The sequence below is a fragment of the Oncorhynchus kisutch genome, linkage group LG9 (assembly GCF_002021735.2).
Source record: "Oncorhynchus kisutch isolate 150728-3 linkage group LG9, Okis_V2, whole genome shotgun sequence".
Classification (NCBI taxonomy): Eukaryota; Metazoa; Chordata; class Actinopteri; order Salmoniformes; family Salmonidae; genus Oncorhynchus; species Oncorhynchus kisutch.
This window is the reverse complement of record NC_034182.2, coordinates 35,633,853-35,656,931: the sequence shown is the minus strand read 5'-3', so window position 1 is coordinate 35,656,931 and position 23,079 is coordinate 35,633,853. Positions and strand designations below refer to the sequence as shown.

Sequence of the window (23,079 nt, the reverse complement as noted above, 5' to 3'; positions counted from 1 at the left end):
AAAGACAAACACACAGGGGTAAAGAAAGACAGACAGAGAGATAGAGAGAGAGTGAGAGTGAGCTCCCTCCAACGGATGCTGCCAGTGGCAAAAATACCCACTGAGGTGCTGAAAGCCCCACTAAAGAAAAAGAGATAGAAAGAGAGAGAGTGAGATAAAGGAGTAGAGACTTGAGGGATGGTGATCGACAGAGAGAGAGAGAGAGAGAGAAAAAAAAGAGATCAAGAGAGAGGGAGAAAGAGAGCCAAAGAGAAAGAGAGAGAGCGAGATAAAGGAATAGAGACTTGAGGGATGGTGAGCGACAGAGAGAGAGAGAGAGAGACAGAGAGTGTGAGAAGAGCGCGTGAGTGTGCAAGCCTCGAGATCCTCAGAGAGAGAAAGAGAGAGCAGAGAGCGGTAGAGAGCAGCAAGAGCAACACGGAGAAATTGTGAGTGCTATGGGTAAGTGGACTGTTAAAAGATAGCAGATAATGGACAAAGTGAGACGAAAGACAGTTCTCCACAGGTCTATCACATTTTTATCTATCCATCCATCCTGGAGAGGGAGAAGGAGAGAACGGAGGACTTGAACAGGCTGACTGGGATGGGACTCTGACAGTACTCAGTCACCTGGATACGGTGAGTCTCTCCTCTCCTATGCTTCCAGGAAAATATTAGATTTTCACTATATGGCAGTTACATTATGTACAGTCAGGTCTATAATTATTGTCACCCTTGATAAAGAGGAGCAAATAAGACTGTATGATATAAATAAGATCATCAAAGATCCACCACCATATATTACTGTAGGTATGAGGTACTTTTCCACCACTGGCATGTGTGGCCAAAGAGCTCTATGTTCATGTCATCTGACCATAGCACCGCCTGGAGTTTGATCGACGGCATTGGCGCTTGGTTTGGAACCGGCTCTACGGTCAGACGATGAACATAGAGCTCTTTGGCCACGCACACCTGTAGTGGGTTTGGCGTTGCAAAACAGAAGCGTATGCAGAAAAGTACGTCATACACATGGTCAAATATGGTGGTGGATCTATGATGATATGGGGCTATTTTGCATGATTTATTGTCTATTCAAACAATGTATATGTAAATTCTACAGCCCACAGTTCTATGCAAAAGACGAATTGTTGTTCAATATTTTGTTTATCAATAGATGACTATGTTTGATTATTGTTGATTATGATTGTCTTCTGTCTTTGAGATTAATTGTGATGTCGTGCCTCTCAGATCAATACTGTAGGCTACCAATTTTTTTTGTTTGTAAGTCAACCATTATTACATGCGTCAAACACTCCCTTTTCCCCCAAATAACAATATTTTCTTGTAATACAATTGATCAACCATTAGAAGTTGTGTGTATGCATAGTCTGAGCTATGCTTGGAGATACACACAATTTCGCGTCAAGTTCAAAATTGATAAGTACTAACCTTTACAGTAGAAACTGGCAGGTTCAGATTATTTTTTTGTACAAACACACCTTCCCACAGACTTCAGTTCAACATCTAGTTTGGATTTACATTTGGTTGAGTTCATTTTTTTAGCCTTTAACTAGGCAGGTCAGTTAAGAACAAATTCTTATTTACAATGACGGCATACCCCAGCGCCAATTGTGAGCTGCCCTATGGGATGCAGCCTGGATTTGAACAAGAGACTGCAGCAACGCCTCTTGCACTGAGATGGAGTACCTTAGACCGCTGCACCACTCAGAAGGAGTTGTCAAGTAATGTGATCTCAACGGGAAATCAACAAAACATTTCACCATGACATTGGATTTACAGTGGCTTACGAAAGTATTCATACCCCTTGGCATTTTTCCTATTTTGTTGCCTTACAACCTGGAATTAAAATACATTTTGGGGGGGTTGGTATCATTTGATTTATACAACATGCCTACCACTTTGAAGATGCAAAATATTTTTTATTGTGAAAAAAACACGAAATAAGACAAAAAAACAAAGAACTTGAGCGTGCATAACTATTCACCCCGCCCAAAGTCAATACTTTGTAGAGACACCTTTTGTAGCAATTACAGCTGCAAGTTTCTTGGGGTATGTCTCTATAAGCTTGGCACATCTAGCAACTGGGATTTTTTTCCCATTCTTCAAGGCAAAACCGCTCCAGCTCCTGGGTTCTGCTGGTGTACAGCAGTCTTTAAGTCATACCACAGATTCTCAATTGGATTGAGGTCTGGGCTTTGACTAGGCCATTCCAAGCACGTAAATGTTCCCCCTTAAATCACTGGAGTGTTGCTTTAGCACTATGCTTAGAGTCATTGTCCTGCTGGAAGGTGAACCTCCGTCCCAGTCTCAAATCTCTGGGAGACTGAAACAGGTTTCCCTCTAGAAATTCTCTGTATTTAGCTCCATCCATCATTCCTTCAATTCTGACCAGTTTCCCAGTCCCTACCGATGAAAAGCATCCCCACAGCATGATGATGCCACCACCATGCTTCACTGTGGGCATGATGTTCTAGGGGTGATGAGAGGTGTTGTGGTTGCGCCAGACATAGCGTTTTCCTTGATGGGCAAAAAGCTACATTTTAGTCTCATCTGACCAGAGTACCTTCTTCCATATGTTTGAGGAGTCTCCCACATGCCTTTTCGCAAACACCAAACGTGTTTGCTTATTTTTTCTTTAATGTTTACATACCCTACACTACTCATCTCATATGTACAGTGGGGCAAAAAAAGTATTTAGTCAGCCACCAATTGTGCAAGTTCTCCCACTTAAAAAGATCAGAGAGTCCTGTAATTTTCATCATAGGTACACTTCAACTATGACAGACAAAATTAGAAAAAAAATCCAGAAAATCACATTGTAGGATTTTTAATGAATTTATTTGCTAATTATGGTGGAAAATAAGTATTTGTTCAATAACAAAAGTTTATCTCAATACTTTGTTATATAACCTTTGTTGGCAATGACAACATGAGGCCCATGACGGTCTGTTGACAGTTAATTGGACTTTGTGTATTCTGGTGCTGCTTGGAGAAGTGGTCATGTCTTTTTCACACATGGAGTGGTCCCTTCTGCCTTGAATGCAATGCATGCCATTGTAAGAGCTTCCCTGCTTTGCTGCTAGTTATGGACTGGGCCAAAGAGCAAATAGTTTATTTCTTTGAATAATGAATTATTTAAAATCCTGTGAATTCAAGTGAATCTGGAAAATCTGCATGGATGTTTTCAAAAAGGGATGGAGGAGAAGAGAAAGAGAGAGTAAGAGACAGACAGAGTATTTTTAATGTTGAAGTTGAAAGCAAGTTTGCTGCAATTCTACACATTTTGCCATGGGGAGGAGAGAAGATTCTATAACTCATTTCATGCAATTCTACACATTTTGCCATGGGGAGGAGAGAAGATTCTATAACTCATTTCATGCAATTCTACACATTTTGCCATGGGGCGGAGAGAAGATTCTATAACTCATTTCATGCAATTCTACACATTTTTCCATGGGGAGGAGAGAAGATTCTATAACTCATTTCATGCAATTCTACACATTTTTCCATGAGGAGGAGAGAAGATTATATAACCCATTTCATGCAATTCTACTCATTTAGCCATGGAGCTGATAATTTGTTTGACAGTTTTACACCTAATTTCATGCAATTCCACACAAATGTTTGCAGTTTTGACATATTTATTATAGTTTTTTTGTGTTTTGGGAAGTTGGTCCCTACAAAAGGGACCAACTTCCCACATGCGGCCGCCAGTTGCCCATCCCTGGGTTAGGCCTTCTCTGTATTCCCATTCCTCCTATACTATCTGTCTTTCACCCACAGCTAAGATGTGGGTTTTTAGGCTCTTTTTAAAAACATTTTTTAACCTTTATTTAACTAGGCAAGTCAGTTTAAGAACAAATTCTTATTTTCAATGACGGCCTAGGAACAGTGGGTTAACTGCCTGTTCAGGGGCAGAACGACAGATTTGTACCTTGTCAGCTCAGGGGTTTGAACTTGCAACCTTATGGTTTATAGTCCAACGCTCTAACCACTAGGCTACTCTTTAGGCCGCTTAATTACCCCCTTTACACTGAACCATAAATGGACCCTTTTAAGATTATTGATCAGTTGACGCCTCACAGTTATTGATTGATTAGATACACTAGAAACACAACTAGCTCACTCAACAACAGAGGATCTGTCCTCAGTATAACATGGTCAGGTTTCTTACTTCCTTATGCACATCCTTGATTTGAGAATCGCTAGCGCGCACAATTCCAAAGGGGCTATCCACGATATAGAATGTGATTATATATACATCATGTAGTGTAGCCTATTGTAGCTGTGTGGGTGGATGGTTATATTATTGACTACGGATGCAGTTCCAAGACTGCACCTGCATGGGTTCTGTTAGTAAACGTGGAAATGGTGACGTTGTAATATGATTGTGAGACTGATGAGGTACACCTGTTGCCTGACGACTCTCCTTTATTTGAATTCCTCTGCTCTATCAATCGCTACATACGTTCAGTCTGAAACGGACATCCTAGAAGTTGTTTGTGTGACTTAAGAAAAAAATGAGGGGCGTTGGTACAAAACAAATTCATCAGCGATTGGATAAGCTCTAACAAATCTGACCAATCAGTGTATCAAAGCTGATAACGTCATCATGTAGGCAGGCTCTGGCGGCCATGTGCTTAATATGAGCAGCTGAGAAATACATATAAGAACACTTGTTTCAGTCCACGCATCAACCACCGTTTGGGGAGCATGTTCTCCCTGTGCGACAGGTGATATTCCACACAAACTCTGTATGCCAAGGGCTCAAGAACCTTGTTCCTGCAGCTACTAAGTGCTTAATTTGGAAAACCAAGTGAATTCTGTTTGGGAACATCGATAGCAACATGTTTTCACAACTAAACATATTTCACTGAACTGCTGACACCCCGTCTGAGCGCTCTAGAAAGGAATAAATGAGAGAGAGGAGGAGATTGAAACGCATGGTGGTGAGATATCCTGTATAGCTAAAGGTAATGTGTCACCTAGTTAATACAAACATCCCTTATTACTAGGCTATTCAAAATCAAATATAAGCCGCTTTGCACAATCATTGAACCAACCGCATCAGCTAGACCTGTACATTTTCTCTGGATAATAATTACAGTCCTCACTCAAAGGTGATTACTAGAATGTGTTCAATGTTGGAGCATCGGCTAGAGACCAAAGACATCTTAAATTCGTTTGGTTTTATGTTTAATATGCTGTAGGCTAATTATTGTATAAAGGAACAATCCAAATTTGAATTCAGTTTTCTGGGGGAGGCCTATGCAGGAACTCTGTGTGTATAGGTGTTTTAAATGAATCATCACCTTAGAATGCGCTGTACATTTCGTTTTATTAGGCTATGAAACATCTACAATAAACATGTTTTGTACTCGGTGAGGTGAGTTTTAAAAGTTAGACATGCCTATTGTTTTGATGATAAGTGTTTGATGTGATTTTCGATGGCATTTGCATTGATGTCAGAATGGTGATAAGGACAATAGAGCCATGAGTACCAGGCCATTAGGTCCTGATGGTTGTTAGTGACTTGGGTACTACCAACCATGTCCAGAGTGCATAAGAGGAGATTATGTGGCAATAATATGGTTACCAAAACAGCCCTACTCTGGCCCAACCCATAGGTTTCTTGGACCAATCAGACCAGTCAAAATGTGTTTCCATTCTAGACATCGTCAGGGAGGGAGGGAGGCAAATCCAGATTTATTTTGCAGAAGAAACAGTTGGTAGGAATGATGTGGCTGGGTAGCCAGGCAACAACACCTGTGTACCAGTGATCAGTGATAGCGAGTTGGTTGTCTGTTACTGATTATTTCCTGTTCGTGTCTACCTATGCCTATAATACTAATCATTTCTATATTATATGTCTGATTCAGTGTCGGTGTCCATGTAAATTGGAAATGGTTTATGACAGAACTGTAGTTTGTATTGTAATGTATGGCTGTTAGTGTTGAGTTTGGTTTCTGTGACATTACAGTGAGTCTATGGCAGGGATCATCAACTAGATTCAGCCGCGAGACAATTGTTTCATTTTTTTTCTTGAGCGGATGGTCAGGGGGCCGGAACATAATTACCAATAACTTGTAGAATGCAAATTGACCGCAAGAAGCCCAAACCGATATAACATTTTACTAAAATAATAATTTCAAGATCACATGTCTCTCTATAATGCATTGGAATACTTGGGAATAGTTTTCCAAAATGTAGAAATCACCTGGAGAGGATTTCCTGTTGTTTTTTTACAATGAAGAAATATCTTTTTAAGTAAAATAATAATAATCTGGAAACTTGGGTGTCCAAATAAACCCCCCAGCGGGCCGATTTCGGCCGGCAGGCCACCAGTTGGGGAACCCTGGTCTATGGTGTGTGAAACTAAGTCTGAGCCTTCTGTGACGTTAGTGAGTCTATACAAGTATGTGGTGTTTTATACTGTGTGGGTAGTTTATTCAGTGAGGAGCTGAAACAGTTACAGTATTACCGGTGGCAGACAGCCTTGCTGTCGTGTGAAGGGGCTGACTGGGCAGATAGACAGCCGCTCAAACAGCCAGACCGACTCAAGCTATCTTCCCTCTGACAGACTATTCCTCAGGGTCTCAGAAAAAATCCATGGTGTTTTGTATATTAATGTCCCCAAAGAGTTGAGTGAGACCTGCCTATAGCTTAAGTAAAAAAAATATATATTTATATATATATATAACTCTATTTAGACAGTTATGAAATGCTTTGCACAGAGACTTGTACCTAAATCTGTCTTTAGGACCTTTTTCTCAGACCATCAACTTGACAGTACACATCGCTTCTGTATTTGTTGAACTACACAACATGTGGTTGGTTAGCGAGGCTAAACGGCATGTTTGATGTGTAATGAAGGTGCTGGTGCACCAACTGTTGGAGAGCAGAAATATTAAACATGCAATTAATTAAGAGGCATTTAATGAATTCTACAGCACGGCTGGAGAACTCGCCTCCTGACATGTCATTATGGAATCAGAGATTCATAAATGATGTGCCGGAAAATGTGTAGCCTAAAGCGTAATACAACTGAAAACAGAAACCCCAAAAAAATCCTACATTTTGCGAGCATTGCTCACAACTAAATCAAGAATTCAATTCAATTTCAAGGATGCCATATAATGATGAATACCATTAACTACACTATTGAGAAGGTTACTTTGTTCTTATTCTCACTGAAACTTGCAAATTAAGCACCAACCACTTGCCTGACAAGTTGTGACTGTTCCGGCGTGTGGGGGTGTGCAGCAGACCGCGTGTGAGGGTGTGCAGCAGACCGCGTGTGAGGGTGTGCAGCAGACCGCGTGTGAGGGTGTGCAGCAGACCGCGTGTGAGGGTGTGCAGCAGACCGCGTGTGGGGGTGTGCAGCAGACCGCGTGTGGGGGTGTGCAGCAGACCGCGTGTGAGGGTGTGCAGCAGACCGCGTGTGAGGGTGTGCAGCAGACCGCGTGTGAGGGTGTGCAGCAGACGCATGTGAGGGTGTGCAGCAGACCGCGTGTGAGGGTGTGCAGCAGACCGTTATCAACAATGACAGTTTAAACATAATTCACTATGTGACAGACCAGTTCCACTTCAATGACTCTCTGTCTCATGTTGTCCTGTTGTGTGTCTGTTTCCCTTCACCAAGTCATTAGAATAAATGCATGTCTTTCAGTAAGGACCGCGTGTGCTCTCTGGAGCTTTCAATGTCTTCTTGGTACTTGTCATTTGACCACAGGATGAAAGAGAACACACCATTTCCTTGTCAATGCCCTGACAGCCAACCAACAGACACAGAACATGCACACACGTGCACAGACATACACTTCCAAACACGCACGCACACACACACACACACACACAAACCGAAAAGCAAACTGCCATGCGTCTATAATTGGTCCCCCATTACATGACCAAAATTATGTGGACATCTGCTCGTCGAACATCTCATTACGAAATCATGGGCATTAATATGGAGTTGGTCCACCCTTTGCTGCTGTAACAGCCTCCACTCTTCTGGGAAGGCTTTCCACTAGATGTTGGAACATTGCTGCAGGGACTTGGGCACTGATGTTGGGCGATTAGGCCTCTGGCTCCCAGTCAGCGTTCTAATTCATCCCAAAGGTGTTCGATGGGGTTGAGGTCAGGGCTCTGTGCAGGCCAGTCAAGATCTTCCACAATGATCTCGACAAACCATTTCTGTATGGACCTTGCTTTGTGCATGGGGACATTGTCATGTTTAAACAGGAAAGGGCTTTCCCCAAACTTTTGCCACAAAGTTGGAAGCACAGAATTTTCTAGAATGTCATTGTATGCTGTAGTGTTAAGATCTCCCTTCACTGAAACTAAGGGGCCTATCCCAAACCATGACAAACAGCCCCAGAACATTATTCCTCCTCCACCAAACTTTACCGTAGGAACTATGCATTTGAGCAGGAAGCGTTCTCCTGGCATCCGCCTAACCCAGATTAGTCCGTCAGACTGCCAGATGGTGAAGTGTGATTCATCACTTCAGAGAACGCTTTTCCACTGCTCCAATGGCGGAGAGCTTTACACCACTCCAGCCGACGCTTGGCATTGCGCATGGTGATCTTAGGCTTTTGCGCGGCTCCTCGGCCATGGAAACCCATTTCATGAAGCCCGACGAGCAGTTATTGTTCTGACGTTGCTTCCGGGGGCAGTTTTGAACTCAGTAGTGAGTTTTGCGAAGGAGGATAAACAACTTTTACAGGCTTCAGCACACGGCAGTCCCGTTCTGTGAGATTGTGTGGCCTACCACTTCATGGCTGAGCCGTTGTTGCTCTCAGACGTTTCCACTTCACAACAACAGCACTTATTGTTGACCGGGGAAGCTCTAGCAGTTCAGAAATTGTATGAACTGACTTGTTGGAAAGGTGGCATTCTATGACGGTGCCACGTTGAAAGTCACTGAGCTCTTCAGTAAGGCCATTCTATTGTGTATGTTTGTCTATGGAGATTGCATGGCTGTGTTCTCAATTTTCTACACCTGTCAGCAAACGGGTGTGGCTGAAATAGCAAAATCCAATCATTTGAAGGGGTGTCCACATACTTTTGTATATTTAGTGCACTTCGATGCGATTTTCGCATGTCACATATTCAGTTTCTCTCTTTCTGATTGCCCTTTGAAGACATCCAAGGATAGTGTTTCCATCAATTCCACTTCCATCAAACACTGTAGAGGGAGACAGGGATAAAACAGCCTGACTTGAGCTTTATTTCTATATTTAAATATATCAAGTCAGGCTCTCTTATCCCCGTCTCTCTCTATAGCACTTCACTGTTATGTGAAATGCCAATATTGCATTGAGATGAGGAAAGGCTCCAGGCTCTGAGTACCTTAAGCCAGTGGACCCATCCAGTGTATGAAGTGCTTACAAATGTTGGCCCCTTTTTTTTATAGATGGGTTCTCCCCACAGTTCCTTTTCCCACTACTTTGTAATCCACCCAACTGATCATATGAAAATAGGGGGAACATTTCTGAAGAAGCAATTTCGTAAACAATACTATGACACAAACCAGTTTGGTTCTAAATTGCATGGTGACAAATGTACTATTTGAATACTTATGGAATCATTAAAGCAGGAATTATGCTGTGGCTTTTGTTTTCCAAAGCAAATTAAATGATACAGGATGTGAAAGGAAATGGGTCTTTTAGAGATGTTATAGAGGTGTGGTAATGAACCAGTGTGTGTGTGTGTGTGTGTGCGTGTGATGGGGAACAGTGTACTTTGCATCTGCTTAACAAAAAAAACGTGTCTGCATAATGCCTTTTAGATAAAAACAGATATGGTAGTTACATGATGGTTCCGTGACTTATTTACCATTTCTAAAGCACTATAGACATGACTAACAATGTGTTGCTCAATGAAAAATCAACATAGACTTTGATGGTATTTGTGTAATTTGTGCCTCGATCGAGTGGCCATTACCAAATCCTGAACTGCTAATGGATAGTGTATGATATTACAATATCCATTCGGCAACATAAAACACTGCTGTCAACTTCAAAGGTGGTCGTTTCAGTGCACTCCGGTGGACGGAGAATTATCACTGCTGCTGCCTGTCTCCGATGAATCAAGGTGGATTGAACTTGTCAGGGGAAGAGTGACGAGGTGAGTGATGGAGAAATAAATAGTAACGGGTGAGGGGGCATGATTAGAGGGAGACAATCAGAGCACGGCAGAGAGAGTGGGAGAGACAGACAGACAGTGGAGTCTGCTGAGTGGAAGGATGGCTCATAATAATGGCTGAAATGGAGAGAACATATGAAAACCATTCTGTTTGATACAATTCCATTTACTCCATTCCAGACATGATGATCCATCTCCCCCTCACTCAGCAGCCTCCACTACAGACAGCCCAAATCCTTCCAAACTTCATTACCCAAACAAAGCTACACCTTCCTCGATGCTGTGCCAACAATGTGTTTTAAAAGGATGGTGGACTGACTAGAGATGGAAGCAACTTAGACTAATGTCGCGCTGCCATCCACAGGGGACTTTCGAAAGGGGAAAGGGGGATACCTTGTCAGTTGTACAACTGAACACCTTCAGCTGAAATGTGTCTTCCGCATTTAACCCAAACCCTCTGAATCAGAGAGATGCAAGGGGCTGCAATAATCGACATCCAAGTCTTCAGGGCCCAGGGAACCGGGGGTGCATTGCTCAGGGGTAGAACTACAGATTTATACCTTGTCAGGTCAGGGTTTCAAACCAGCGACCTTTCGGTTACTGGCCCAATGCTCAAACCACTAGGCTACCTGCCGCATGGACGTGATGTTGCGTCAACCTGCTTGGGAAACTTTCCGGCTGATTAAATTTCCTTGGTCCCTCTGACCCCCAACCCCATCTCCCACTCCGCCAATTATAAAGTCTGCATGTTTTATTAGAGGTTCACTGTGACTACCATTGCCTGAGTTTTGGGGTTTCCCTCACTGTCCACCAGGGGGCACTAGCTCCCATTGACACCCTGTAGTAAACTGTGGTTAGTTTAGAGTAGTCACAAAGATTAGATTTTTGTGTTGGCCAGAAATCAGCACTGGTTATGTTGATGTAGGGAATTGTCTTCTATTATCTGTCTCCCACTCAAATACAGTAGTCATCACCGAGCTCTTTATCTATTGAAATAAAACATACCGGTGCTTTCAATATCAAATCAAATATATAAATGATGTCTACTTGCAAGCTCCCTTTAACAATACGGTACAGATATCAATATATTCAACAACAAAAACATATAAATACTACTATACATTAGTAACTGAATACAAGGAATACAATGAGCATAATAGGACACATGGATCGGGTAGAAGAATATTCTATTCGTCAGCAGTAATGGCGTTGAACCCTGTCTGACGGTGTCCCCTGGGAGATATGTCTACTGTCATGTGTCTCAAAACTGAGGTTTCATTCACTGGGTTCTATGGGAGATATTGACCTGCTGCTGTTACTTTCCTCTCTTTCACAGCCTCTCTCTTTCCCTCTGATATACACCCTTTGCATGTCATTTTCTCCTGCTGTCTCTGTCTCTTCTGTCTCTGTCTGTCTCTATCTCTGTCTCTGTCTGTGTTTGTCTCGCATCTTTTCTCTCGCACAGTCATTTTCTCTCTGCCCTCTCCCTCATATATTCATTTACACCATGTGTCTTCTTACTGTAGTTTCTCTCGCTCTCTCTCTTGCTCTCTCTCTCCTATCATTGCTAGACGATGCTTATCCAGCTGTCCATCTCCTCCCCTCCCTTTCTCTCTTTCTCTCTCCCTCCTACGTTCATCAATATCTGTTTCGCTGAGTGTTCAGAGAACAAGCGTGGCATGAATGTTATTATAGCCTGAATGCTTTACGTCCATATTCCCCCTCAAAACCCTACGTAGTGCCTATAGTTCTAATCAAAGCTCTCGTCCTCGAGGAGCCTACAGCGCTAATCCAAACTCTCGTTCTCAAGAGGACTCTACAGTATATCGCTAATCCGAGCTCTCGTCCTCAAGAGGAGCCTATATCGCTAATCCAAGCTCTCGTCCTCAAGGTGTGCCTATATCGCTAATCCAAGCTCATCCTAAAGAGGGACCTATATCGCTAATCCAAGCCCTCGCCCTCAAGAGGAGCCTATATCGCTAATCCAAGCTCTCATCCTCAAAATAAGCCTATATTGCTAATCCAAGCTCTCGTCCTCAAGGTGAGCATAGAGTATATTGCTAATCCAAGCTCGTCCTCAAGGTGAGCATACAATATATTGCTAATCCAAGCCTATATTACGAATCCAAGCTCTCGTCCTCAAAATGAGCCTATATTGCTAATCCAAGCTCATGTCCTCAAGAGGAGCCTACAGTATATCGCTAATCCAAGCTCTCGTCCTCAAAATGAGCCTATATTGCTAATCCAAGCTCATGTCCTCAAAATGAGCCTATATTGCTAATCCAAGCTCTCGTCCTCAAAATGAGCCTATATTGCTAATCCAAGCTCATGTCCTCAAGAGGAGCCTACAGTATATCGCTAATCCAGGTCTCGTCCTCAAGAGGTGCCTATATCGCTAATCCAAACTCTCGTCCTCAAGAGGAGCCTATATTGTTAATCCGAGCTGTCGTCCTCAAAAGGGGCCTATAGCGCTAAACCGAGCTCTTGTCCTCAAATGGAGCCTATATTGCTAATCCAAGCTCTTGTACTCAAAGGTCCGGTGAGATAAAAATAATGAATGACTCATACTTCACAACCTTTTCTGATTAACCTATTTCTATGCTTCCTTCCTGGGGGAACAGACTGTGCACTGTGTTCTCCTTCTCTGCTCTGGTTAGAAGAAGCCCCCAGGGACTGATCTAGAGTCAGTTTGCTCTCCCCAAATCCTAACCATAACTATTAACTTCACCCTATACCAGGGGTCAACAGGCCGGCAACAGGCTGCCCGCGAGCCAAAACCAGCCTGGGAGTGATTTTATTTATTTTCTAGTTTAAAAAAATTTAATATCAGCAAACAAAATCTCTTTTGATTTAGAAAATCTGTTCCCAAGTAGTCCCACAAATACAAAATGAGACTTTTTTTTCAACGTAATCAAGGTATGAAATTGTTATTTTCGAATACAACCTCTTGTGGGGCTTAGATGTGGTAAATTAGTATTTGACAAATTATTATAATTCTGTTCCAGCCCCCCGACCACTGTACTATACCTTCAGCTCAGTCTTGTTTATCATGCCCGGCAGTCTAGTACCGCTGTGAGGAGAATTGGCGCCATGACTCAGGCAATATGGAACAGGAGATGGTGACCCTTAAAGAAACAATCAAATATACGTGATGATTGGTGATAGAGATCAGCAATACCACAAGCCAGAGTGTTAATGCTCACTTCATACCTCTACAATTCTGCCTTGCCCTGCCAGCTACACACACACACTCACACATATACACACTCACAATACACCCTCACACATACATGCACACACATACACACACTCACGCATGCACACACACATACACATGCACACGCACACACACGCACATGCGCAGACATACTCAAACACACACTCACACATGCGCAGACATTCACACACACGCAGACATACACATATATATACACACTCATACACACATGCACACACATACACACACAAATACGAACATACACGCACGCATGCAGCCACACACGCAGTCTTGCACTATTTTGATATCAGCCTCTGTATTCTGTATGGATGCACACGTGACTGTCAGTCGCTTTGTATAAAATCATCTGCTAAATGGAATATTAATTTATATTTCTTTAATAAAGGAAAAACTGGCATTCAAACAGAATGTCATATTCCTGCTTTCTTATGACTGGGCCCGTTAGCTGTTCTGTTGGTTGGGGAGTGGAGGAGAGGGTGGTGGAAAGACAGGGAGGAGGGGGTGTCTGTTCAGTCTTTATCCTGTTTGTGTGTAGACAGCTTTGAACATCTTAATTCTGTTCAACTAGGTGTCAAAGGAGCCTCTCTCCCTCTCACATCCGGCTGTAATTGGACGAGGAGAGAGGCGACCTCACATAGGTGCACTCACACACTCAAACAAAAACAAGCTAGGTTATACAGATGTCATTTCCCCTTATGACTATTCAGTCTTGTACAAACACTACAGGGAATTCATAGAATGTCATGTCGGTGTGACGACTAGGAAATACGAAGGCGACATGGAATTGTAGCTTGCTGTGATCATGTGACCTCAATGACCTTTTTGTTCCATTAAGGTGCAGAGAGACAGTGATACCTCAATATTTAATCAGAAGCTGTCGAAGGAAGACTCTCAAGGCCGAATGTTTTCTTGTCTATGAAATAATCCCAAACTGGTTAATGAACAGCTATACAAAACAACAATTGATGCATCAACCTTGTCTTTTCAATTTAAACTATTATATACAATTCTTGCCACAAAAAGAATGCGCAATATACGGGTAATTCAACAGTCAGCCCTGTTCAGACTCTGCCATGAGGAAACAGAATCAACTGATCTCTTTTGGTGATGTCCTTCGATGGCTCGCTTTTGGAGTCAGGTCCAGGAGTGGTTGTTAAGTCATAATGTCTGTGTTCAGATGGACCTACAAACAGTACTGTTAGGAGATCTGAACAACCACCATCAATCAATGGGGAAATATGATTATACTCTTAGATAACATTTATTTTTTATTTATTTTTTATTTTTTACAAATGGTCCAATGGAGAGGTTCAAGACCCTCGTAAGACATCACAGAAAAATATAAATAAATAGTAAAATGGTAGTGTACTGGGAAATATTGGTTAGTCTGTAGACATCTGAGGGTTAGAATTAAGATTAGTGTACTGTATATGTAATCGCAGTAAGTATCAGCAGAAGACGTATTGTTGTCCATCCATTCGCTTACTCCAATCAATTGAAGGGTGGTAAGGTCTTCTTTTTTTTTTTAAGAACTAGGTGGATTAGAAATAATGCAAACAATTACTTTGAAAGAACCCATGGTCTATCTGCAATGTTGATTCTGATCTGCCCCATGGGGTAGCTACATCTAATGAAACCTCAGAGTTCCTAGAGCCAGAACTCTTCTGCTGTTTTGGTTGGAGTTCCTTTAGGGACTATGCCAGTGATTGCTCTTTGTGTTTTCTTACAGGCTTCCTGGACTCAAAGAAAAATGGGGGTGTAGCAGGGAAGAGCTCAAACCAAAACCCAGTGATTTACATGGACTTGTTCAGCCTGGGTGTAATGATGAAATAATCACCCCTCTATCCACACAGACACATGGAATGGTGAGGGTGCAGAATTCACCGCAACACTTCTTACCACACACCACTCCTGAGTGTGCCATTTGAACCAGCTGGGACGGACCAGACAGAACAGGGCAGAACAACTCCCAACCACTCCAGAATTCTCTCCAACAGGACATTGTAATCAACCCTAAGGAAAGTTCTCCCTTGGCCAAGTTGAGTGATACCCAGAAACTTTGCCTGATTTTAATTAAAGAAAATACGAATAAGAACCACTTACAAACAGATGGGTAATAAGATGTGAGTTTATTTGTGAATGAATATGGAATGTTAAGCGTTTGGCTGCCAAGAATTCATTGTTTCAGCCTCCTAAAATGCTTCAGTGCCCTTATCGGTTAGTTGAGGAGCTGGGTTCTATAATTAGAAATCCCTGGGAAACATGAGAACTGAGAGAGACTCAAGGACTCTGATTTAGTTCAGATTAACCCCATCTATGGACCCTGAGATAAGAGAATAACATTGTACAGATATTACATTCTCTTCAGAGCCGCACCTACAGTATACAAAGAATGAGGATCTCCCCTGCTCCTGCTGCTCCTTCCTCCCTCCTTTTTGACCCCTTCCTTTAAAGGAGTTTAACAGAGACCCATGGTACTTTACACTAAAGCAACACTTTGGCGATAACGAAGAGCCAGCTAAGCACATTGAGAAGTGTACTATATTCTATAATGTGACATAGAGACTCATAGATTTAGCCGGTGGTAACTTGTGGGAAAAGACACCGGTTGGAATGTGGTTTTAACCAATCAGCATTCAGGATTAGACCCAGCCGTTGTATAAAAAATTATATACACAAAGTCAGATCTTAACTCCCAGTAGGAGAAACCCAAAATTGAGGTAAACTGGACAAAATGGACAACATGGCCGCCAATGGGACCAGCAACTACCCAGCATACCCCACCGACTTCCCCTACAACTCCAGCCTAGACTATGAGGACTACGACCAGGAACCCGACACCAGCAAGATCATCATCCCCTCCATCTACGCCCTGGTCTGCTGCGTGGGTCTAACAGGCAACACCATGGTTATCTATGTTATCCTTAAGTACGCCAAGATGAAAACCGCCACCAATATTTATATATTGAATCTGGCAATTGCAGATGAACTGTTTATGTTGAGTGTGCCATTTCTGGCGACATCGGCGGCTGTACGTCATTGGCCATTTGGCTCGCTCATGTGCCGTCTGGTGTTGAGCGTGGATGGCATTAACATGTTTACGTCCATCTTCTGTCTGACGGTGTTGAGCGTGGATCGATACGTGGCCGTGGTTCACCCTATCAAGGCTGCCCGCTACCGCCGACCGACTGTTGCCAAAGTAGTCAACGTCTGCGTGTGGGGCCTCTCGCTCCTCGTCATCCTCCCCATTATAATTTTTGCCGACACAGTCCCGGCGCAGGACGGCGGTGTGGACTGCAACTTTCTGTGGCCTGAGGCAGCGTGGTCGGAGGCGTTCGTGGTCTACACCTTCCTGCTCGGCTTCCTGCTTCCTGTGGGCGCAATCTGCCTCTGCTACTGCCTGATGGTGGCGCGCATGCGGGCGGTCGGGCTGAAAGCCGGTTGGCTGCAGCGGCGACGCTCTGAGAAAAAGATCACACGGATGGTGGTGTGTGTGGTGGCGGTTTTTGTCCTCTGCTGGATGCCTTTCTACATCGTCCAGCTGGTCAGCGTGTTCCACCACCCTCCCAACCCCATGGTCACCCAGCTCTTCGTCATCCTAAGTTATGCCAACAGCGGCGCCAACCCGATCCTCTATGGCTTTGTGTCGGATAACTTCCGCCGGTCGTTCCAGAGGATTGTGTGTTTCCGTTGGTTGGAGTCTGGGCTGGACTGTGAACAGGTGGACTACCGTGCTGTAGCCCTGAAGAGACAGGCCACCAATGGACAAAAAGACTTCCCTAAAGAATGTCTGGCATCTGATATGGTGTTCCGGAATGGAACATATACCTCACGCACTACTACATTGTGACAGGGACAAGGTGTTGTGGATGGAACCCCACACTGAGAGTGATAGGGAAGCAACGAATGACAACGAATAAAACCACACATGAACAATGACGGAGGCCAGTTTTGATAAGGACCAATTCAAAATATGAAATAAATGATGTTCTCTCATGTATGCTGTGACCATTATACGAGCACAATTTAATTTCATACCACAGCATTGTTGAATACTCGTTTCGGATTGGCTGGAAGGGCAATCTAGAATGGGCATTAAACAAGATCAAGACGCAGTATAAAGCACTGCACAAGCTACAAAGTTACAGAAAGCTAAACTAGCAACCACACAAACCGAATACTGGATACATTGTAAACGCAGGTCCAACGAGAACCTAGCTAGCTAGCATTCATTTGTTTTTGCAGAGACATCTGATGACCTAACGTGGTGAGTGATGGAATGAACAGGAATTTCTGTGCTGTCAAATCCACATGTTTCTAGTTTGACCTGTTTTCAGTCACTGATATTGAATTAGGTTGTCATATTGGCAGGTTTGCTAGCAACAAATTATTTAGCTAGCTTTTAGTCTTGTGTTTGATATGCAATACGATCTCCTCGTTAAAAAAGAAAAAAGGAAAAGTGCCCTTACGAGAAGGGAAACTTTTCTCTGCCAGGCAAAATCGCACATCATCAGCTCATTGTTATGGATGTATCCAAATGAATGTCAGTAGAAAACAGCTTATACGCCAATGTGGCTACTTTTCTGTTAATTCTGGCTGCAGATGTTGACGTGACTGTGTTAGCCGTGATTGGCTAGCTAGAAAGCAAGGGATAAGAACGTTAACAGACAGCATGGAAATAAAAATAAATACAAATAACAATGGGTCTTGTCCATAGATATAGAACAAAAACAATGAACAACAGCGATAGAACTACGACCAGATTTAGTGGAAAGATGAAAGTATGAAATCACTTACCAAAATGAAAATATCATGATTGTTATTTATATCGATAAATGTGTGCTTTAATATTGTTTGTTGGAAACTGTGGTATAAGCGGGATAAACTCCTCCGTTCTGTACATTACCTCTGCCTCATCCCGCTGCATCATGCATTATTTCCAAGGTAATGTACAGAACGTCTGCGTTTATCCCAACGCATAGCACAGGAGAATGTACGCACAAAATGGAGACTTTAGATGTCAGTGTGTTGGTTGACTTAAAGCCAAGTCAGGACAACGACATCTCGTATTGAAGTGGTGCAGCTATGACGAGTTCATGATTTTGACTTTGCATTGGTCTTTTAGCTGGAGTTTACAGTACATATGTTTGTTTGACCTGTGTCTGCCTGTCTGTAAATCTATTGTATCTGCTATATATTAAATAGCTCATTTATTTGTTTATTTATTTGGGGGTTTATCATATTGTTAATTTTTTTTATTAAACTAGGTCAAACCCTGTGCTTGGCTTAAGTACATGGACAATAATTGAATAATTGACAGACTCATTTGCCACAGAGGTCAAGTCTCTGAATCATTCTAGGGGTTAAAAAGTATTCATGCCAAAAGTCTCTGAGTGTTGCTGTGTTCTCTGTTTCTTTCACTTTCTCAAACAAGCTCAGACAAGCTGCCCAAAGTGACAACTGTAAATAGCCAAGCTGAAATAAATGTTCCATTTGGACCTGCGGTTATCCTGTTACAACAATAATTGTACACACACACACACACATTATTTCAGCAACCGATCTGTACAATCAATCATTTTCTCAAGGTTCTGTATCATCGGTGAGGTCTGTCCAATTGATTTGCCTTGCGTCACTTATGGAATGATATCGCCGTGGAGACGTCACAATGAATGAATGAGACTGTGTCTGGTGATTAACCCCGTGAGGTATGGACCAACAGGTCGACCTGGCCAATCAGGAAACTTTATCCACATTACCACTATCTCCTCCATCCAACAGGTGACATCACTGTATCTAATCTATATAGTTAAGCCATGACAGCAGAGCCAAACCTTGTCCACACACACACACACACACACACACACACACACACACACACACACACACATACACACACACACTCTTTAAATCCCTCCTCCAGGTGGCCCCATTTAGCGTGTGATTAGTTTTGCTGCTGATTCAATGAGACCAACTCTGTTTGGATGGATTCTATATAAAGTGCCTCAGCGTTTTGGACAAGCACCGCAGTGACTCTTCACCTGTGTGTTCTGTCATAATCAGGACCCTACGTCAAGTTTATGACAATGTCACGCAGAGGTTATGACTAGGGCCAGGACTTTTTCCTGGTCAGTTAACATGACCTGGAAACAACAACACGCTCTCACAGTCTCCGAAGTTGCTCCGAACGTCACATTTCAAAGTGTTTCTGACAACCTGGGTTATCTCATATCATTCTGTTTTTCCAAACGTCAAATCTTGAAGTTGCACTTAATGTCAAAATTAGAAGGTTAAGGCTTCGGATAGGGTTAAAACATTAAGTTAGGCACTCATTCCGAAAGGTTAAGTTAAGGGATACGGTTTGGGATAGGGATTTTTTTTTAAACTAAAAACGAATGTCCACCAATGGGATTGAACACGCAACCTACTTGTTGGTAATAGCTCTCACTGTTGCCCCTTGTGGACGGTTTTGAAGGCATTTCCCGACGTCCTCAGGACATGGATAGAGGTCCAATTTATACGTTTCTCTTGAGCAATCTGCCTAGGAAAAACCCACGGACACAGTGATGACTCGAAAATAAGGCCTGGCGTTATTTATGACCAGGTAACCTGACCAGGAAAAACTCCTGGCCGTGTAGCCATAATGCCTGCATAAACATGACGTAGAGCTATACATGCAATGGGCGTTAATGACTACATATGTTGCGTATCTGGTCTACGCCCCCATGCATCTATGAGGAAGCATGATTCCCTGTTTGATGTTGAGATTAAAGTCTGTGAGACCAGGCAGCTTCCATATGTTGCACACTGCTCTACAATGAAAGTGAATAACAACGAGGAGAGTAACAAATTGCTGCTTGCAGGAAAACACAAATCAAATGCACTGTCATGTTCAGAGTGCTCTCGCGGTGCTCTCGCGGTGCTCTCACGGTGTAGACAATGGAAGTAGAGACAGGCTGCAATAGAATGTGAGGTACGTTACATAAGAACCGCATGATTCAATTCAATTGAAAAGGGTCGGTTTCAATAACAACTACCTTTAAAGACAGCTTTATATTGGTCATTGACAGTTCTGGTACTGAATGCCCTTTAGTAAACATATTTTTCAATTTTTAAGTCATTTTCAGTCTTTTAGACAACTCCAAGAAGGGGTCACAACAAATATAGACTAAAGGATTGTAATTCAGCTTCTAAACCCAACAATCTCCCTAATCAATACAGAAATATCTCACAAAAAAAGTTAAGAAACATCCCTTAAGATGAAAACATGTTACATCATTTATTTGAAGTTGTTTTCAGCCTTTCCAACAACTCTCCAGGGGATCACAACTCAAGTATTGATCTGGTTTGGTTAGTTTGTTTACTTCCAGATTCTCTCAATCAATTAATACATATGTGAGGAAACATATTAGTCACATGACCCAGTTAAAGCATAACAAGCAGAACAAAGGAGAACACTGATTATAAACTGGGTAGTTCGAGACCTGAATGCTGATTGGCTAACAGCTGTTGTATATCAGACCGTATACCGGACATGAGATGAACACTGATTAGACCACATTGAATCCAAATAAGTACAGAATGCCCTCCAAGCATATATACATGTAGTGTACACTAAGATGCAGGGGAGCAACCTTCACTGCGGACAGGGGGGGTGGGGGGGGACTTGGGCTGTTGCGGTGACCGTATTACCGCCACACCGGCGTCATGAGTCTTTATTAAGGTAGTCAAATGCCACATGACCGTTTAGTCTCGGTATTTAGGCTTCTACAAGCTCTGATGCTGCTGATGGTCATTAGTAGCCTACCAAACTTGCTAACTGCCTGGTACTCAGCACTCTATTGTCCCTCTAATCACTCTGATATCAATGCAAAATAGTTTCAAACACCTCATGAGAGCCCATGAGCTCATGTTGAGGAAGGTAGGAATCAGGCACAGAGAGCAGAGGCTTCACTGAGAAATGCACTTTAATCCGGCACAAAATGGTCATGCCCAAAACACATTGCGGAAAACACAGACCAACCCAAACACAGGGTGGAAAACACAGACCAACCCAAAACACAGGGTAACAACGGTCCGGAGCACAATAACACCTCCGATACAAGACGTGAACTAAATATAATCCCGCACAAACAAGGGTGGGCTTCACAAGCTTAAATAGGAAAGCAAATCAAGAAAACACAAATAGGAACAGGTGCAACTCATTAGACTAAACTAACAGAAAAGGGAAAAGGGATTGGTGGTGGCTAGTAGACAGGTGAAGACGAGCACCGAGCACCGCCCGAACAGGCAGGGGAGCCAACTTCGGCGGGAGTCGTGACAGTGATGGGTAACAATATTAGCCTATCACTTGTGAATTATGCCCAGCATAAGAAACAGTGTGTTTTTTTGCAACTTGTTCGATTCATAGTTGCACACCTCATGTAGCCTAGCCCATAGTCCTGTAAGGTTAGTATCACACCTCATGTAGCCTAGCCCATAGTCCTGTAAGGTTAGTATCACACCTCATGTAGCCTAGCCCATAGTCCTGTAAGGTTAGTATCACACCTCATGTAGCCTAGCCCAAAGGCCTATATGTTTTAATAAGGTTTGTATCCCAACTAAAGTGGCCAAATAACTGATCAGCTTTACATACATACTAACATAAGCCATACATAAGCAGCGCGTGACTTTCAATTTTGGGGATGACATTTTTTTGCCATAAAAATGCACTTAATAATAAAAGCATTGCTTTTCACTTTGATAATGGTGTTTCCCACTAATGGAACATTAGCCTTCTGCCGTGTGCGCATTGCTGCACTTATAATGTGAAGAAAAAGACTAATAGTTTATCAACATTTTAAGCTTAACGTTCTGATCTGTTGCATCTGCCACATTGCATAAAAACATATTTTCTTATGCTAGTGGTTGTATGAATTTGGGATCTATCGCATCCCACAACTGTCCCAGACTATGTTTGGAATATTTATTTCAAACCGACCTTTGTACTATGTGGAATAGTAGATTGACATAGGCTAGTGCTTTTGTTGTTTGTTAGGCCCACTCCTCTTGTTGGCTGACAAAAAGTAAACATGAACAGTTTTTCCAATATCTTCAAAAAACACCTCGGAATTGGATATGGATGCACGCAGTTGCGTCCCCGATGTGTCTTAACTTGTAGCCTGTGAGATTTCGCAGCACACTCAAGGAGAAGGGCACAACGCAGCACTCCGGGCTGCAAAAGGCATGGATTTTTCAGGGTGCGTTAAAGCCACTAAGGGGATGCCGCCGTGAAATTCTAGGCATTATCAAGTGCCTGTCAAATTGTGAATGAGAGACTGATGTAGTGTGTAGAGCCTGCTCAAAAATCAAAGCAGAGCTCATGCTTTTCAAGCGTCTTTTTTCAAATCATCATTAGAGTCTCATCATGCAGTCTAACAACGTAGTAAAAATCAAAACATATAGCCCAACGTTTGTAGAACACCTGAAGTTACAATAATAACTGCTTCGATCGCGTGGATTGGGATATGTTCCGCATTGCGTCCAACAACAACATTGACGAATACGCTGATTCGGTGAGCGAGTTCATTAGAAAGTGCATCGGCGATGTTATGCCCACAGCAACGATTAAAACATTCCCAAACCAGAAACCGTGGATTGATGGCAGCATTGGCGCGAAACTGAAAGCGCGAAACACTGCTTTTAATCAGGGCAAG

General features: G+C 42.7%; 1 protein-coding gene across 2 annotated transcripts; it reads left to right on the top strand.

Moving 5' to 3' along the window:
• Positions 1-356: 356 nt before the first annotated feature.
• Positions 357-18,609, top strand: LOC109896471 (somatostatin receptor type 1-like). Of its 2 annotated transcripts, none has more exons than XM_031832507.1 (2): positions 357-618; positions 15,114-18,609. In XM_031832507.1, the coding sequence occupies exon 2, from the start codon at positions 16,119-16,121 to the stop codon at positions 17,232-17,234; it is 1,116 nt and encodes a 371-aa protein (XP_031688367.1). In that variant the 5' UTR covers positions 357-618; positions 15,114-16,118; the 3' UTR covers positions 17,235-18,609. The 2 variants fall into 2 exon arrangements, with proteins under 2 accessions (XP_031688367.1, XP_020346323.1); XM_020490734.2 differs by lacking the exon at positions 357-618 and adding an exon at positions 4,682-4,973.
• Positions 18,610-23,079: the final 4,470 nt, after the last annotated feature.

Bases quoted from the DNA above. Each gene is read 5' to 3' on its own strand.
- LOC109896471 (XM_031832507.1), top strand. From the start codon at position 16,119: ATGGACAACATGGCCGCCAATGGGACCAGCAACTACCCAGCATACCCC.